The sequence below is a fragment of the Lonchura striata genome, chromosome 17 (assembly GCF_050655825.1).
Source record: "Lonchura striata isolate lonStrDom1 chromosome 17, ASM5065582v1, whole genome shotgun sequence".
NCBI lineage: Eukaryota > Metazoa > Chordata > Aves > Passeriformes > Estrildidae > Lonchura > Lonchura striata.
The window spans coordinates 2,724,829-2,743,379 of NC_140719.1; the positions used below are offsets into that span (position 1 = coordinate 2,724,829).

The window sequence follows — 18,551 nt, forward strand, 5'->3', positions numbered from 1 at the left end:
TGGGATCTTCAGCAGGGAGCAGGTGGGGCTGGGATCTCTCATCCCATGCTGGGATCTTCAGCAGGGAGCAGGTGGGGCTGGGATCTCTCATCCCATGCTGGGATCTTCAGCAGGGAGCAGGTGGGGCTGGGATCTCTCATCCCATGCTGTGCCTTCCTGCCTCCCCAACAAGAACCTACCTGTGCTGGTACCCAGCCAGAATGAGGAGGCACTAAATGCAGGCTTGCTTTACTGCTTTTAAATAAGGCTCTTCAGGAAAAAGCCTTTGAAACCTCCCCTTCTAGGAGGAGGGGAGCTGGCTCCTGGCTCGTGCTTGGAAGCTGCAGCAGCACTAAATTATTTGGAGGTGTCTCAGCAGTTCTGTGTGCTGAGTTGTGAGTTCAGTGCCTGGAGTGGCAGGAGGACTGACCCTGATGTGGTTCCATGAGGTTGCCTGAGTCCTTGCTCCTGGCTCCTCTCCCTGTAAGTGGGCTCCAACCCCTCACACCAAAGCTCCTGTTTCCAGGATGGCTGAGCAGGCCTGAGTGTGCTGCTTTAGTTCTTCTCCCACCGTGGAGGCAGAGGCTCGCTCAGGATGCCGGGTTGTGACACTGTGCTCTGGGCTGGGTCCTTGCAGCCCCAGGGGTGTCCAGCCTGTGACAGACCTTCTGCCCCACCAGGTGCTGGGCTGACTTTGCATGTGCTCCTTGTCTGGATAGTGGGTGACGGGGAATTCGTGCCCAGGAGCATCTCTTGAGCCCCAGGAGGGGATGGAGAAGTGTCATCTCTCCTGAACTTTACATCTGCAGGGCTGTCTGTTGCTGAGGCCAGGAGAGCTGTGTCTGGCTGTGTAGTGGGTGGCAGCGAGGGTCTCCCAAAATGAGCACCAGCCAACAGGATTTGTAGCCTTTCCCCTTAGAAAAGGATATCTGAGAGTCTCAGAAGAAAATGAGCGTGACTCAGTCCCACAGCAGAGCCTGGCCCACAGGAGCCTTGGTGCTCTGGTATTACAGTAAGCCTGTTAAGCATGAATTTCCAGAAGTCTTTGAAGCATTTATTTAGAAAGAGTCTGAAAAGGGAGTAGGCTCTGGTGAATCAACCTCTTTGTGGTAAGTAGGGAAACCTGATCAGTCGGCTGTTTCTCTTCTGCAGTGGCTTTTGCACCCAGCGTGGAGGGTGATGCTCCTGCGGCGGGGGCAGAGGGGTTGTCTGGGCAAAGAGCTCGTCAAACCTGCTCCAGGCTGTGGGAAGAGTGGAGCAGGGCTGGCAGGGGTCGCACACAGAGGCGTGCTCCCGGGACAGAGGCGTGTTCCCAGGACATCAGAGAGCTCAGCCTCCCTGGCTGCTCCTTTTCCATAGGAATTGCAATTGTTCTGCCAGCAAGGTGGGAAAAGGTGCCAGGCTTTGCACTTGCTGGGGAAGAACAATTGTGTTTGTTAATGAGTTTAAGGGGCTTTTTCTTACACCAGCATCCAGCACATCCCCCCTGGCACCTGCAGTGCTCTGTGGTAGGCTGTGGTGAAGTTTTTTTGCTCAGCTCTTCCTTTTTTAGACAGCCAAGTCAATTGTACCAGAATATCTTAACTCCTCTGGCTTAAAGTAGTGTTAAGTGCTGGGTGGAAACCTATTTCACTTTGGGCAAGCTATAAAAAAATTTACATTCTTCACTTCTGTTTTAGCACTGCTCAGTCTAAGGAAGGGTGGCTGTGGTCTCTGTCTGGCTGAAGTGCTGAGTGCTGGCAGGTCCTGGTATCTATCAGCATTCCTGTGAGCCAGGGTGAGCTGCTGATTCTGTTCCACTTCTCTGGCTGCATGTTGGGCATCTGGGACTTGCATTCCCTTCCCACGGGGCTGCTGTAGGGGCCAAGTGCTGAAGAGTAAGATGCCCTGAGTGCTTATGTATGTACAGCCTTATTTTGCTTTGAAAAACCCAGTTTACTTAAATTCAGGGCTCACAAAATCTAGCTTATTACCCAGGTCCCCTGAGAAGGATGGAGTAAATTAAATCTACATTAAATTTATTAAAATAAATCTGTCTTGTGCAGGGGATCATGAGTAAAACTTTTCTGCACCCTGCTGAGATCTTAAATATGAAATGTTCCTGTGCCAGGCTGGCAGCTGCAGGCCCTGCCCGGAGCTTGGTCCCATCCCAGTCCATCCCACCTGAGAGCAGCAGAGGCTGTTTCCTCATGGATGGCATGAACAGAAGTGAGCCTCAAATGCAGTTCTAGGAGGGGGCCAGGCACTGCAGTCTCCAAACAGGTCACAGTTTCCCACTCTGAATTTCTGTCCAGAATAGCAGAAAAGAAAGAAATCTTTTGAGACAAAAGTTGGCTTCACACCCTGGAGCAGTAGAAGCTCCACACAAAATGCTGCCTCCATCTCTCCTCCAGCCTTCTGCTCCTCTGCAACCTCTCTGCTTTTCCCCTCCAATACTTGGAAGGATGGATGCTGGGAGAGGAGGAGGCTGTGAGTGCTGGCAGTGTGGCTCAGGTGGGTGGCTGGCATGGAGATATTCCTGGGGAGCTGTGAGATCTGCCTCTCTCTGCCAAGTAGCTTCTCACTGCTGTCTGATCTGGCTGTTCCCAGCACGTAGGGGTGTCTGTGTCTGCCAGCCTGGCCTGGGAGGAAGAGGATGGTGCCTCAGCGTGTTGGGGTGGGACACAGTTGGTCTCCTTGCAGGAGTACCCAAAGAATGACAGCGCTGATCTCAGCCCTGTGTGTGGCACCAGGCACTGTCTGGAGCAGCTCTGCTGGACTGTGCCAGGATGGGATGGGATGAAAGTCTGGGCTCCCAAAACTGGTCTGAGGCACTGCCAGGACATGTCCAGACTCTGCTCTGCCTGGCTGTTATGGTACAACCACCTCTGCCATTGTGGGCTCTCGAGCAGAGCAAGCCCACTTCTCCCCACCTCTTCCCAGTCTGTGTGCCTCAGCTCTGGGCCCTACATCAGTCTGAAGCTTAAAAAAAAATCCCAAACTTGTCCTTGTTTTGCAAGAGGCAGTTTTGGAGGAAGGATTACCCCAACATCCCCTTCTGGAGCGTGTTTGGGGGGCAGTGAGGGGGTTGTAGCAGCAGTAGCATGATGGGGATTGGGGCTGCACCTGACTGCAGGTGCTGTGGTGCTCTGTGCCTGTTGCTAAGGAGCTGCCTCTGGCAGATCCAAGGCACAGACTTTGTGGCACGTATTCATCCCCCTGCCACAGCCTGTGTGGCCTTGCTCACTGGTGAGTTTTCCCCCTGCAGCCCAACATGTGCAGAGCCAGGCTTGTTAAGTGTGCTCAGCTGAGGATTTAATTCCAGATGTTTGAGATGACCCCCTTCCTCTGAGGGCAGCCAGCATGCTGATAAAACACTGTGATGCTATAAATAAACCTGTCTGCTCCACAAGGGAGAAAAGCCTTTGGTTTGAGCAGGAGTTTGTTCTAAACAGGAGCCCAAGAGTTGGCTTTTTTGTCTCAGGATTTATGTTGACCCTTGGTTTTGGGGAGGAGCTGGAAAATGTAGGTTTTCCTGCTGCTCTCAGCCTGATGGAAGAAAATGCTTGCAACAGGGGGAAGAATTGACCTAACTGGGAAAGGACTTAGAAGATTTGTTCTCCTGCTTTTCTGCAGGTACACACCTGCCCAGCCTCCCTTTGCAGGCTTCTGCATTGCTGAAATGAGGACATCCTTGTGTGTCCATACTGCCTGCCCCTCCTTGTGCTGGGCTGGACTCTGGCTGAAATAATTCATGCATAGCCAAAATAATGACTGTGGGTCACTTTGCCCCTGTGGCAGAGCTGGCCCTCCCCTGGGGTTGCTACTGGTGGAGTTTTTCTTGAGGAGCTGCTTCAGCCTTCCTACAGTGTGGGGCTGCTTTTGGAGGGTCTGGGCTTCCTGCAGGTTGGGTGGGACATCCAGGTGGGTCCTCCTGCCTCAGCCTGGCACTGGACACAGTATAACAGTATAACCCGGTTGCCACAGCCAGGGTAACAGGCACTGCTGGCTCTTGGGGTTGCATTTGCTGAGCTTGGATTTGCAGGGCTGGCTCTGCTGCCCTGGAAATCAGCACACTGAAAGGCTGGGGAGGGAGGGACTGCCCCTTGCGTTGCTGTAAGGGGTTTGGCTGGTCCAACCCCTTGCAAGGTGGAGAGGACAAGTGCCAACCTGGGGAAGGAATGGCTGACAGCAGAGGTTGCTCTTGCTCCTAAATGATGCTAAAGTTTGTGCCACTGCAGAGGGGCTGCAGCTGGGCTCATGTGTGGCAGGAGCATTGCCACAGGCAGCAGCACAGGGACAGAGAGGGGGCAGACACAGCAACCATGCAGAATTTCACTGGGAGCCTGTCTGAGCCTCTGAGCAGAGAGCTGCTCTGGCTGTGAGCTTGTGATGGCTGTGGCAGGTGGGATGAGCCCTTGGGTCACGGGAGAAGCAGCCAAGTCCTCCAGGATCTGCAGGCTGCTGGTGCTGTGGGAGATGTGCTGCTCCCTGTGCATCAGCTCCAGACAAGTCCCCTCCCAGGGCCCAGCTACAGGCTTGGATTTGATTTGAGATTGAAAGCATAGACTACTCTTCTAGACACCTCCTTTCCTTCCACGTTAGAGGCCAGATCCCTTTCTTGCTCCTGTGCTGGGTTCTTGTGAAGGAAGAAGATAAAACCTCCTCAGACAATCCTTAACCTTGTTCCAAACCCACCACTGCCTCCAGCACTTGTTGTAAGCTCTGCTCTTGCCTCACTGGCTTGTGAAATGCTCAAGACTATTTGTGTCTCAAGAACTGACAGGATGGACCCAGAAGGATGGGGATAGCTGAGACTTAATTAGGAGCTGTTGGTTTAATTAGTAGTGTCACAATATATTCATGCACGAGGGACTTTTGTATCTCATGAATTTCCAGCCTTCCTGCTCAGTCCTTTTTGTCTGAAACTGTGTGGGCGTGTTTCTGTGTAAAGGCCATCAGTAGAAAAACCTAATCCTGCCCCTCTTGGTGTCCACTTTTCATGGAAATTTTCTAGGAATTACCAGTCTTTACAAACTTAGAGTAATTTGCTCTGCCTATAGGTCTTGCTCTCTCCCTGGCTTTCCATTTTACCAGTGCTATCTGGCAGGGTGGGGAACCTCAAACCCCTCATCTTCACACAGATGCAGGTTGGAGGATCTCGGGGTGTACCCAAATTTGTGATCTTTGCTGAACCCAGAGGTGTCACTCCAAGGTGGAGCTGTGGTGCTGTATGTTGAGGTGACCTCCTGCTGCCCATCCTGTGACAGCCAATCCTTCTGCCAAAACCAGGTCCCTACTACCATGCTTTGGGGAGGGGTTGGGGCTCAGGGGGATCCTTCATCCCCTTTTCCCAAGGCTGCTTCTGTCCCCTGGGATGGAAAATGGCTCATTCCCAGCTCATGGATGCTCTGAGTCCCTGCAGCTCAGAGAGTCCCTGTCAGCTCGAGAGAATCAGTTGAAATGTGGTGATCATGGTCTGCCATGGCTCTGATGGAGAGGGATGCCTTCCTGTGGCTGGTTTCCATGAAATGAAGACTTCTTTGATGCAGACTCACTTGACTCTCCCAACTCCCACAGCACTTTCTCCCACTCTGCTCCCTTGTTAGCTGCATCCAAGCATGCAGGAGTTTTCCAAAGGGTATCTCAGTCCCTGGGTGCCCTCCTATTCTGTCACTAAAGCATGCCCTGCTCCCTTGTGCTGCGGGGGGTCACTGTAGGCACAGTGGCTCTGCCATCCATCTCATCCCAGCTGTGCAGGGCTGGGCCCTCCTTCCCTGCAGCAGGGACGGCTGCAGCCTCTGGGTCCAGCAGACATGGCTGAGGCCACGTGGTGACCCGGCTAAGCTTCAGCTGGCAAAATCCCAGGCTGTTTGTAAGTGCCATTTCAGAGCTCAGTTGCCAGCTCTTCGTCCGTCCTCATGGAGGAAAGAGACTGACAGGAGGGTCTGTTTGTCCTGCCTAAGCTGCTGCCAACTGCAACAGCCACCACCTCCAGCTGTGCCAGGTTGTGCCAGGGGCAGGCTCACGCTGGAGAGCAGGAAAGGTTCTTCCCCCAGAGGTGCTGGCACTGCCCAGGCTGCCCAGGGAATGGGCACGGCCCCGAGGCTGCCAGAGCTCCAGGAGCCTTTGGCCAGCGCTGCCAGGGATGCCCAGGGTGGGATTTTGGGGGTCTGGGCAGGGACAGGAGTTGGGCTGGGTGATCCTGGTGGGTCCCTTCCAACTCAAGGTATTCAATGATTCTCTGAACCGGTTTTACTGCTTCCCCTGCCCAGCCTAGAAAATCCAAGCTGACCAAGAGACAGCAGCCTCTTCCCTCCCCCTCTGCCCATACCTGTTGTAGCAGGTGTGTGACATAGGTGGGACTTAAAAGTCAGAGGCATTCACTTGGGACTGGGTCTGAGTGCAGGGTGACCATTGAGCCTCTGCTTGCTCAGCATGTGGCTGGATTTTGGAAGGAGGGATGTGCACCCACAGCCTGCCCCTGGCAGAGGAGGGGATGTGTGTGCTGGGCTTTCCTCATGCCTGACGTGCCATGCCGGTTCTTCCCCTGAGGAGGGCAATGCACTGGGTCAGGAGGAAAAGCAGTTTGAAATCTACGGCTGCTCTCCTTAAATCACCTTGGAAGAAGGCAGACGTGCCCAGCTCCTGGCATCTCTATTTTTACTTTGTGCAGAGATGGATATGGCTGAGCTGTCTCCTTTTATTTCCAGCATTTGGCACATGCTGCAGCGCATTGCTAAAGATGTGTCTGGCTGGATGTGGAGCTGCCCGCTTCCCTGAGTCCCTGAGGGACTGTGGGGGTGAAGGGCTCTTGCCTTCTGCATGGCTTCATCATTCATTTCTTCTCTTTGCTTCCCCCTTCCACTCTACAGTTTTTGGACTTTGTTTTTTTCTGTATTTATTGAAATCAGTCTGGGTAAACAAGGAGCAGAGCAGGAGGGAGGTGACTGGGGCCACTGGTAGCACTGGATTCCAGAGGCATTTTTAATGGGTCTCTAATAACTGGAACTAGCTTATTCTGATGCAGAAACTATTCTTGTTTCCTCTGTCTGCAGCTTGGCAGTTCCAAGATTTCCTTGGAAAGGTTCAGACTGTGCATTTTGCTTCCTGATAGGCAGGCTGACAAACTCTGTGCTCAGGTGCTCATTTGCAGCAGCTGTGATGGTGCTGATTTTGCCAGGTCCATACTGACCATGCCATTTTTAGGTCCCAGCTGCCCCCAGGGCACGTGCATGAGCTGTGCTTGTCACACATCCCTGTCCTTCCTCCTGTTTGTGGGCAGGAACCTGTACAAAAGAGAGCCAGGCCAGCTCCCAGTATCTCCCTCTGCACATGGGATGTTCATGGAGAGGCTGATTTTATGGTTCACTATTCCAAAACCTGATAAGGAGTGAGATGAATGGTTTGATCTGTTGGACCAGGCACCTCTGAAACATCCCAAGTAACCTGGCCCTGTAGCTGCCAGTCTTTCCTGCTCTGGGCATGAAACTGGAGGGCTCTCTGGCTGTCCTGGACCTGCTGCCCCCAGCATCACCCACCCTGCAGGGGCCTGGGGATCTGCTGGCTCCTCCAGGAGCCTGGGGGATGAGGTGGGTTATGCAATCCCTGTGTCCAACCACACTGACAGCTGTGGGGCAATAGCTCAGAGCTGTTGTCCACCCCATTTTTCCCCAATGAGGTGTGGGGTGCTCAGGTATCTGGAGCAGGTTGGAGAAGATGCTCTGTAACAAAACTCTGCCCCATGAACTGCTCTAAGGCTTGTCCTAAATGTGGTGACTTGGTGTGCCTGGTGAGGGGACACTGGGAGCATAGAGGGAAGGGGAGAATTAAATTCCTTCAAACTTTTCAGCTGAAATGCTGCTTTCTGTTGCTTGGGGCTGGAATGGCAACCCCAGGGTGTGTGTGTGATGGTCAGGGAATGTGGCTGGAGAGGGCTTGTGGTGGGGCTGAAGGACTGGAACCCCTTGGAGGCCTCAGAGCAATCCCTCCAGAGACTGTCCCTCCTCTCTAGGCACAGGCTGGCTGTGACCGTGCCACTTTGGGATGCCAGTGGTTAATTGGGAAGCCTTGGAGCTGACAGCTTCTCTTCTGAAAAACTCCTTAGCAAGCTGTAGAGGGATTTTTGGACACAGTCTGACTTTAGCCCTAGTGCTTGACCATGGCAGCAGGGCCCCAGCCACTGGCTGGCTCTGGGTGTCAGACCAGGCAAACCCACTGCCTTTGCTTGCTGAGCCTGTCTGCTGTGGGAAGGGAGCTGTGCCACAGCGTGTGTTCCTGAGCATTCCCACCCACCTGCCTCCCTGGAACAGGAGAGCCTCCTCACCACAGTGCAGCATTGGGCTGCAATCACAGTTTGTGGGCCCCTTATCTGGGCATTGAACAGATGGTGGTGATCTATAAACTCCTGTGGTGCAGGGGAGCCTGCTCAGGGGCTCTTGCTCCTGAAGGATGTGAACATTCTCCAGTTTTTGGTTGGGCTTCTCTTGCTTGCACTTCCTGTGTGAAAATGAGGGAATGGAGTGGGTGAGTGTGGGCTTGATTTGACTGGATCCATCTGTGTTATGTGGGCTAATTCAGAGTGGGACAGGCTTGTTGTGAGCCCAGAGATGTGGCAGTATGTCCGAGGTGGGAGCACTGATGTGTAGATACACAGGACACCACCCTGTTAAAACCATTCCTGCTCCTGATGCTGAGGGCTCTCTGTGGCTTTGGCTCTGCCATCTGGCAAAAGAGAGTATTGGATGTCACCTGGGGGTATGGGGAAGGTTCATTGTGATGGTTCACCTCAGGAGGCCACCTGTATCAGCTCAGGTGTCCTCTGTGCTGAGGTGGAGGAGTTCCCATCCCAGACCATGCTATCCTGTTCTTTCCCTGCCTTGGAAATGCTGAAGCACATTACGGACACAAGGCAGTGATGTGTCAGCCTTGCTGCTGTATTGATGTTTGGATAATGAGAGTTGGCATCTGGAGCTGCTTATCCTTTTGTCCTTGAGTGTAGAACAACACTTGGACTGCAAGGGGCTCTTCATCTCGTGGTCATGGTCAGCTGTGAGGGTATGGCAGGACATCTGGTGGGGGAGACTGTCCTTCCTTGTGGGATTACAGACTTGAAGCCCTGAGGAGCTCATTCCACCTGACTTCTGACTCCCCTTGCTGTGACTGGGGTATGAGCTATGAGTTGCCCCTGCAAAGAGGGCTGGATTTGCAGTTCTTTCCACCCTGTCTTGAGTCAGTCATATTGGCCAGGCAGATGCTCTGGAGAGCTGTTGGAGGTGGCTGCAAGCAGCAATAACATGCAGCCCTCAGTGTTTGGGTAGGTGGGTGGAGGTGTTGATATCAACAGGGCTGAGAACACTTGGGGAGGAGAGGGGAGAGCTCCTAAGCCAAGGCAAACTGGCCACCTGCTTCCCAGGGAGATGCTTCCTGTGGATGCAGCTGGAATACAGGGGAGCAGATGGGTCAGACAGGCAAAGTGTCTGTCTGGTGGGTCCTGTCACCTTTCTGCCAGCAGAACTATTCACCTGGCAAATGGAGTAAGGGAGTTCTGTGGGCTCCAGCTCTTGCAAAACCTGTTGGGATTCAGGTGGGAGATGTTCAGGCTGGTACAGCCCTGATGGCTGTTTGTGCCACGATAGGTCTGCCTGTGTCCTCCCTGTGTGGGGGTAGCAGTGCAGATCATCTCTTGCTGTGCAGCAAGGCCAGTCTGTCACGTTTGTCTGTCTCTGTGGTCCAATGTCGACATCAGAATCTAATTTCAACCTGCTGAGTACTGGCCAAGACTAACTGAAGATGTCTGTGGGGAGCTCCTCTGAGAGCCACGCTGCAGGCTGAGTGACTTTCTTGGGGTGACTTTCTCCAGGCAAGGCACAAACATAGCTCAAATTACTGTCCTTGCTTTTGGGAGGGTCAGATGACACCTCTGATGCTTCCAGACCTTGCTGTGTGGTTTTGCTGAGTGGTGTGTCTCTAACAGAGGAGGAAACCACTCCCTTAGAACTGGTGTCTGGCTGGGAAGTGATGTGTGGATGGACATTTTGGAGGTCCTGATGCAGGTCAAGTGTTAACAACAAAATGATTTTGCTGCAAGCCATTGAAGCTGAGCTGAGCCCAGCAGCTGGGAGCAGGCTCCCAGGGGCTGGGAATGTCCTCTGAGGGTGACAAGCCTGTGAATTCAAGCAGCAGAGAGCTTGTCCAGGCTGCAGTGGGGGGTCCAGCTGTCTGCTGATGCCTTACACAGGGCTCTCTGAACCCCTCGTTCAGCTGGTTAATGAGCTTGTGCCAAACGTGTCTCTCCTCCCAGGGATGGTGAGACACTTGGTGGGATGCCTGGCTCCTTGTGGGGTAGGAGGCCACAGAGTCTTGGGCTGCTCATCCCTGTCTGGACAGTTACACCCAAGGTTCTGCTCTCAGCCAGAGTGATGAGGCTGGTGCATGTTTTGGGACCCAGTCCTTATTTGGGAGGGAGCACTGCTTCATTTGGGGAGAGGTTTACCTGTCAGGGAGCTGCAGTCGCTGCTGGTAAGGGCTTCCACAGTGCAAGGAAACCAGCCTGAGGGTTTCAAGGGTGATAATACCTTGGCATAGCACTGGGGTAGCAGGGAGTGCTCAGTTGTGCTGGGAGTGCTGGAAAACATAATTTTGGAATGAAAGCATGACCTGATTCCTCTGCTTCATTTTCCCACCCTGTGTGTGTTTTCCTGTATATCCTCCTGCACATACAGTACCTGAGGCAGGTATGAACCTGAGGTTTTTCTTTCTCCCAGTGCTGACATGTGTCCTGTCTCTCCACAGCCATCAAGGTGAGCTGCATTGGATCCTGTGGGGTGTCCAACAAGATCAATGACACAGCATGGACTGTGGAGGAGCAGTACTTCAACAGCACACTGTCCCTGGCAGACAAAGGTACTGTCCACAAAGGCCTGGTGCAGATCTGTGCTCAGAGAAGCTTTACAGAAATGTATCACCAAGACTTCAGCATCCCCTCAATGTGAAATATCCCTCACAGGCTGCCTTGGCCTGTGCACAGAGGATGGGAGCCAGGAGTAGAGACTACAAGAGTTTAGCAGGAGCTGTGCAGGGAAGGATCCTGAGCAGAACTTGGCAGCCACCCTGCAAACACTGCTAGCATCCTCTGGCCCTGGTCTTTGTGAAGCAGAGTTGTCACGGGGCTGCTCCCTGTCTCAAGGTTCTGTGGGTTCACCTTGCTCCACTTCCCACGTGTGTTTATGGTGCTCACAAAACACTGATCAAAGCTGCTCAGCAGAAGCCAGTGGTTTGCTGTGAAAGAGGACGTGGATGTGTCACTTGTGCTTCAGGAGAAGCTCTGGGAGCGTGGCAGGATCAGCCTAGCGCAGTTACCCCTGCTTCCAGTGAGATGGACAGAGATAGCCATGGGGTTGTATTGTCTTGTGGGTAAAGTGACACCAGCAGCCTCTGGGGGATCTGGGCCTGAATGAATGCTGTCTTTCTGCTGTTAAATAGGTCAGCCTTACCACAAATAATTCATGCTGTGCTCTGGCTCCTGTTGAAATCAAGATGTGCCAGTATTCACCTGCTGAAGTCAGTGGCCCTAACATGAATGTGGCAAAAGCCCAGGGTAGCAGGAGCTCAGCCCTCTGGTACTGTTTTATCAAATAACAGGAAATGGGTAAAACAGAAATGGCAGTTTCTGCTAGCTCAGCAATTTTCCAAGCAGAGCTTGTAGCACTGAGGGGAGACTGAACACCATTCTTGCAGCAACTGGTGAGAGGGCTGCTTGCTCTCAGGGCCCTGCCAAGGGAGACAGTTGGCTGGCTGGCTCTTGGCTCACAGCCTGGGGACTGCAGTCAGAGATAAACTGCATGGGAGGGCAGTGGGAAACATTCCTGCCTGATTCTGGATGTGCTGAGCACAGAGAGCCCAGCTCTGGAATGTCAGGGTGGGGGCACAGTCACAGGGGGTCTGTAAGGTGCTGCAGACCATTGAGCTTAGATGAGTTGGGAGTTGTAGGCTGCAAGTGAGTGTGGACTTGTGGAGAGGTTTAAACCTACAACTGCACTGAAAAATGCTCCTTCCAACTTTTGTTTCTAATATTTAATGATTTGAGGGAGAGCTGTGATCTTGTGGTCACATCTGTGTGCTGGGCAAGCTGAGCAGTGGCAAAAGACAGGCAGGAAGGTGGAGTGGGAAGATGTGGGTGTGCTGTTTGTTGGGTTTGCAGCCTCTGGAAAACTTTGATAGCTGCTTTGGCAGTCAGTTCTTGTGAGGTTGCCCTTGGGAGCCATCCTCTTGATAACTAGGACTAGAGAATTGAGAAGGATGGAAAGAAAAGCCATGTGCTGATGTGTGCCCTTTGAAGGCCTGACATCCAAATGTGGCCAAAATTTAGTAGTCCCAGTTCTTAAAGTGTTTGTGGAAAACCCTGGTGTTTTGGCTGTTGGTTTTCTGGAGCCCAGACTGCTCTATCCCTCCCAGTGCAGTGCTGCTGTCTGTCACTCACTGGTGTCACAGACTCTGCCAGCCTTGAGCGGGTGCCTGGGGCTGGCAGCAGGGCTGGGCTGCTGGCTCTGCACTGGAGCTGGTCACAGAGCCACGAGCCTGTGAGTGGGGCTGAACAGGCCAGCTGATGTCTCCCAGAGCTGCAGGCAGCTGAGGCAAGAAACAGCAGTGCATGATTTACCTTAGGTGAAGGGAACTCAAGGGAAAACCTGTCCCTGTGGAGTTGTGTGATTGGAAACTGAGGTGTGTTGTGATGTTGTTCCTGTCCTGCCTTGCAGAGCTGCTGTGAGATTATGATGAAAGCCCAGCCCAGGTATCAGCAGTTGGTCTGGAGCAGTGTGCTGGGTACTCACAGTCACTGACCTCTGCTTTTCAGCTTTTTGTGTCCAAAAAATTGTGCAGACCCAGCTGCTGGGATCTCAGCCCAATTCCCAGCTGCAGGAAGCAGAGGAGGAGAGGGTGGGCAGTCTCTGTCTGGGATTGCAGCCAAGGGGGATTTGCCTTTCATGTTCAGGAATTATTACCCTGGACTTACAGGTTTGTCCCATGTCTGCATCCAGACAGGACAGCTGGGCCCCTGGGAGGATGGGAGGAGAGCAGTGGGATGGAGATGGAAAGCACAGTGTCAATGCTGCCTTTGGACCCGAGTCCACCAGCTTTGAAGCTGACCCTTGCATTTGCAGTGCTGGCTTGCAGGGGTATGGAACAAAAGCCCTGGGGGCTGGCAGTGCTTCAGCCTGCAGCACAGGGACAGAGAGCTGTCTGCTGTCACAGCCCTCCCTGCGACATTGATGTGTGTCTGGGCTGGCAGAGCAGAGGGAGCCGGGCTGCTCCTCCACGTCCCTGCCTCTGTGTCTGCCTGTCTGTCTGCCTCCTCCGAGGGGCTGCTGGCACACAGTGTCCTGGCACAGCTCAGCCCTGCAGTGGGGTGGTGGCAGGGCCGTGCTGGGGGAGCCCTCGATGGCCTTGTGCAGACAGAGCCTCGGCGCTGACTCAGCCGTGGCGTTTTTAGGCTTTCCAGGAATAGCTCTCAGCTGTCCTGGCCTTTCCTAAAAAAAGCATGGAGGAGCTTCAGACAGATGGAGTGTCCCATGTGGGTGTTCCCTGGGTGCCTCCCTGCAGGGCTGACCCGGCTGGGAGGGGAAACTGAGGCAGGCTGGACTGCTGGCTCTTGGAGCATGGGGTGGAGAAGTTGCTGATGGTGATGGCAGGAGACCAGGGTGAGTTAGGGGAGTTGGAAGCATTTCCAAGCTAGGATTCCTAAAGGAGCATGAGGCCAGCCCAGCTGCTGGTCCACACTGCCAGCACCAGCAGCCACCCGTGACAGAGCACCAGAAGCAAAGGTTACTGTGGTGGCACCTGGTATGGTCCTGCAGATGAATAAAACCCACCCCCAGGGTGAATCCATGCCTGCGATTCCAGGTGTGGGCTGGCTGTGCCACCTTCTCCCACCAAAAAGCAAACAGCAGAAGGGAGGGTGGGACTGTGGGAGGCCCTGGTCTCAGGTGGAGGGGCTGCCTTCCTGCCATGCCCCCAGAGGCCTTATCCACACAGGGGATGCCACTGCCTGAAAATGAGTTGAGGAAGGGAGGAATTTGCTTCTGCCTCAGGGATCTCTTCTGTTCCTACCTTGCCCCACTACAGGTAATGCTGTTATCTCTTCTTTTTGAACAAGTGCATTGAAAAAAAAAAGGTAAGGAGGAGCAGCATGTCCCTGCTGGAGGGAAACTGGCAGCAAGGCTGTGCTCTGGGGCAGAGGGTGATTCCAGGCTGTCCTGTGACACCATCCCCAGCTCTCTTGAAAGGGGCTCATCCAGTCTGATGGCATTGCCCTGGATTGAGGAAGGATCCCAGGTGTCCCCAAGGCCACACAGTGAATGGGGCTCTGTCTTGCCCATCCCTGGTGAGTGGCTCAGCTCCAGTGGTGCCACTGCTGTGCTGGCACCAGTGGAAGTGGTGCAGGGAGGCAGGCTCAGCCTGACAAACAGCCCACCTCCCTCTATCCCTTCCCACATCCTGAGCAGTAACTTCCAAAAACACCCATCTGTGCTCTTTGAGGACGTGTGGGGGGAGGGGGAGAGGACGTTTGCAAAACTGTCGAGGCTGAGATTGCTCTTTAAGCCTCTAAGAGTGACTCCACGCTTCTCCTCCCACACACCTTTGCATTGAAATAACTGAGGGGGCAGCTCGTCCTCTGGCATCAGCTGCTGCTTGTATTACACACTGCTCTGGGTTTTTTTTTAGGCTGTATATTACATGAAAAATGAGGTAGGCCCTGAAATAACCCAGATGTCCACTTTGGCACTTATTTAAGGCACTTTCCTATCTGTCCCCACCTTGGAACAGGGTGTGGAGGACCTGTCTGTGCCACTGGAGCAGGTTGGTGAAGAGTGCTGATGCAGAGGACCCTGCTCCCCTCAGGGCTTGTCCCTAGTCAAGCAGGGCATCCTCTGTGCTCTGGGAAAGGCTCTGGTGGGGCTGGGCAGGAGCTGGAGGCAGCAGGCAGCCATGAGGAGCAGGGGATTGTGCTGTAGTCTTGGCAATCACACACAGGCCAATAGTTTAATGAACTCGGGCTCTTTACATCAAAGCTGCTGGGAAGTGCAGAGTGTGCCAGCTGCTCCAGAGCCTCTCGCTGCTCTGTTTGCTGGAGAGGCTGCTGTGCCACAGAGGTCACTCAGCCACCGAGGGCTCCCAGCGGGGCTCCTTACTTGCCTCCTGGACGGGAGCCTAAGAGGGTATTTACTTTTCCCACTTGGATTTGATTACTCGCTGGTGTTGATTTTTCCTTTTGCAAAGAAAGGCAAGAGGGGCGGGGGCTGCAGGGTTTCTGTAGGTGGCAGCGGCGCAGGGGATCGAGTGGCAGCGAGCACAGAATGGCACCGCTTGTACCCGCTGCTCTGGGACACAGAGATGCTTCTCTTGATGCAATATAATGGAGTGATTCAGCTCTGCAGAGCCTCCTGCTCCTCTCCCCCTCCCTGCTGTGGCTCTGCCCTTGTTCAGCCGGAGAGGAGCAGGTCCATCATACCCCCGTGGGGCTGTCCCTTCCCTGCAGCTCCAGCTGCACACACAGCTCTTGCCCTGTGGAAGGGTTGTGCATCCAAAGGTAGACTTCTGTTTTTTTTCATTCCCTCCTTGTACCTGAGTTGAACTCATGCAGGGAGCTGGCTGTAATTTCCAGCTGACCTTTCTTTTGGCAGCTTGTTAGTTAGCTTGAAGGCGCTGCAGGGATTTCCTGGCAGCTCCACATGCTTCCTCTGCTGGAAGATTTCTTGCACAAAGAGCTAAAAAGGGGCAGCTGTGCATCATCTCTTCCCTGGGGTGGCTCTCTGCCGGCCTGGCACAACACCTTCATGGCCAGCAGTTGGCACAGGGTAACAATCCTGACTCCCAGCTGAATTTAAAAATCTTGGTGACCTGACTAAGCAGAATTGTGAGGCTTGTGCAACTTGTTCTGTGAGATCTCAGAGCAGCAGGTGATGCTCATGGACAGCCTCTGCCCAGGTGAGAGCAGCAGGGTGTCTGTGGGCAGTGGTGAGCCACTAAGGATGTTCTGGTGCCAGCTCCTGGCCACACTTTGCTGCTGGGTTCAGGAGCAGTAGCTGCAGGTTCAGCCCAGGAAATCCACACTGAGGGATCTGCAGTTGCCTTGGGTCACAGCTGCTTCCTCAGCACTTCCCAATTTCTTGCCTCAGTAGAGCAGTTAATCCTCTGGGCTTTTTTGCAGCATTGCCATACAGCCAGATCCTGCTAATTCATTGAGAATGTCTCTGGAAACTGCTGACGCAGAGGTTTATGAGCAGTGGAGCCCTCACCTCAGTGCTAGGCACTCTGCTGCACCTCCTGTGTTACAGAAAGGTTGATCTCAGCAGCATTACCTGTGGGGAGGTTGTTCCTGCTGTGTGTTTGTAGAGCTGGAGCAAGCAAGTTGCTGCCTTGAAAGGGAGCGTGGGGCCTGCTGGGGCTGTGCTCCATCACTGCCATACAGAGCAGGAGAGCTCTCCTTGCAGCTGAACACCGAGGCTTTCCTGGCAGCTTTCCCTGTGCTTGCTGGCAGGTTGCTTTTCTGGCTCTTGGCTGCTCCCTCTGTGGCACCTGTGCCTGCTGATGGCATGAGCAAATGTGTGCATTTCCCCTCCTTTGTTGCAGTTTGTAATCCCCTGTATTAACTTCATTCACCAGAGGCTGAGTCCTGTGCTAAAGCTGCAATGGCTCAGCGTCACCTCAAGTGCCCTGGCACAGACTTAATGCTTCCCTTCTGACAGCTCTGACAGAGCTCCTGAGAGCTAAAGAGCTCTGGCCCCTTGCTTATATCTAATATTCAGTTTTCTGGCTGCAAAAATGGATGAGGAGAGAGGGCAGGACAGGGGTGAGTGGAGTGCTGGGACTGCAGTGAGATTGACATCTCTGCCTGTAGCTGGGGACTCGGGGTCTTAGGCACAGTGCAGAGCTGGGGCTGCTCATTTCTCCACCCCAAAGTGGAAAACACAAACCTTCTGCTTTCCTGCTTTCTTCCTGGAGAGGAGTGTACTCAAGCTGTGCTTCAGCAGCACCAGAATTAGTCTAATTCAGCACCTTTGGAGGAGCTTGCCTTCCCCAGAGCTGACTTTAGGCAGGAGGAAGAAAGAGACATATTGGTACAAGCGATGGCACAGGGACCAGCAGGCACCAGGTACCTTTCTGTACTGCTTGAAGTGGCCAACACAGTTAATGCATCACTTGTTAAGTAGCCAGGGAGAAACTGCCATATGGTCTGGCCTGCTGTTGCTCTGCTAGAAGAACCAAAAGAATCTGTGTACTCCAAAGGTGTAGCCTGTTCTCATTCTAGCATCCAGGAGGGAGCAGAGCCTGGCAGGGACAGGGCTTGGGGCAGGAGCCCATTTCAGCCACTCCTTGTCTCCTGTGCCTGGGATGCAGGGACATTTTCCAGGCTCCTAGAGGTGCCTACAGAGCTGATATCATCTGCTGCCCCTTCTCTGTGGGGGCTGGAGGGAGTGACTAACAGAACTATTTACCTCTTTTTCTGTGTGTAGCTGTGGGTGAAGCGTGGTGAGGCAGAGGTGTGTGCTGGGCCACACGCCGTGGTTCCTGGCCTGCTGTGTGTCACACATCTGGGCTGGCTGTCCCAGCACACTGCAGTGTGAGCCTTCACAGGGGAGGAATGAGACTCATCTGAGTCTGTTGTGTGACCAAGGCACCTCCCGACTCCCTTCTGCTGTCCTGGAGGTCGTGGTGGCTGTGACCCTTGTGCAGAATGGCTGTGACCACCCGTGACTTCCAGACAGAGACCCAGGGGCTGGAGCAGCCAGCCTGGGAGGAGGATTTGGCAAGTGGCCCCACAGTGGCACTGGTTGGAACATGCAGCCCAGCAGAATTCCACCGGTGCTGTCAGACTGGGCTGTTTGCACAGAAAGCTGCCAGACAGCCCTGGGAGGGTGGGTGGGACACAACAGGTAGGGCTGTGGGGCTGTGTCCTTGTTCCTGTGGGGTTGGCTCCTCCTGAGCCCCAGCCCAGCCCTGTTCTAGTGCCAGGCAGAGGCTGCTGGAGGACATTTCCCAGCCCTTGGCCAGCTGCAGACAGGGCAGGGTGTGGGCAGGGAGCTTCCCCTTGGTCTGGAGGGATGATGCCTTTGAAGGGCTGGGACTTCTCTGGCAGGGGCCTGGCAGCACCTGCCAGGGAGGCTGCACTATCAGACCAGAGCCCAGACACTTTCAGCAGCTGTGGAGGTGTGAACTTGGATCACTGGTTTAACAGTGTAGATACACACTGGTGGTCATTTCAGCCCCAGTGAGCACGATGGTGGCAGCTTTCCTATGCAGTGGGAAATGTGTGCATTTCCCCTCTTTTGTTGCAGTTTGTAATCCCCTTCAGTGATGCAGCACTGTGCTGGTTTGCAGTGAGTGCAGGGAAGCCTTTGGGTGAGAAGGGACCTTACAGATCACCTTGTTCCACCCCCTGCCATGGGCAGGGACCACTCCCACTGTCCCAGGCTGCTCCAGCCCTGTCCAGCCTGGCCTTGGGCACTGCCAGGGATCCAGGGGCAGCCACAGCTGCTCTGGGCACCCTGTGCCAGGGCCTGCCCACCCTCCCAGGGGAGAATTCCTGCCCA

The 18,551-nt window shown here is 54.0% G+C and overlaps 1 protein-coding gene across 1 annotated transcript in view; it reads left to right on the forward strand.

Moving 5' to 3' along the window:
* The window catches only part of ARRDC1 (arrestin domain containing 1), a 37,933-nt gene that overhangs the window by 6,584 nt on the left and 12,798 nt on the right, over positions 1-18,551 (forward strand). Inside the window, exon 2 of the mRNA XM_021542277.3 lies at positions 10,753-10,863. Coding sequence (XP_021397952.1) covers positions 10,753-10,863 — 111 coding nt within the window. The remainder of the gene's footprint in view (positions 1-10,752; positions 10,864-18,551) is intronic.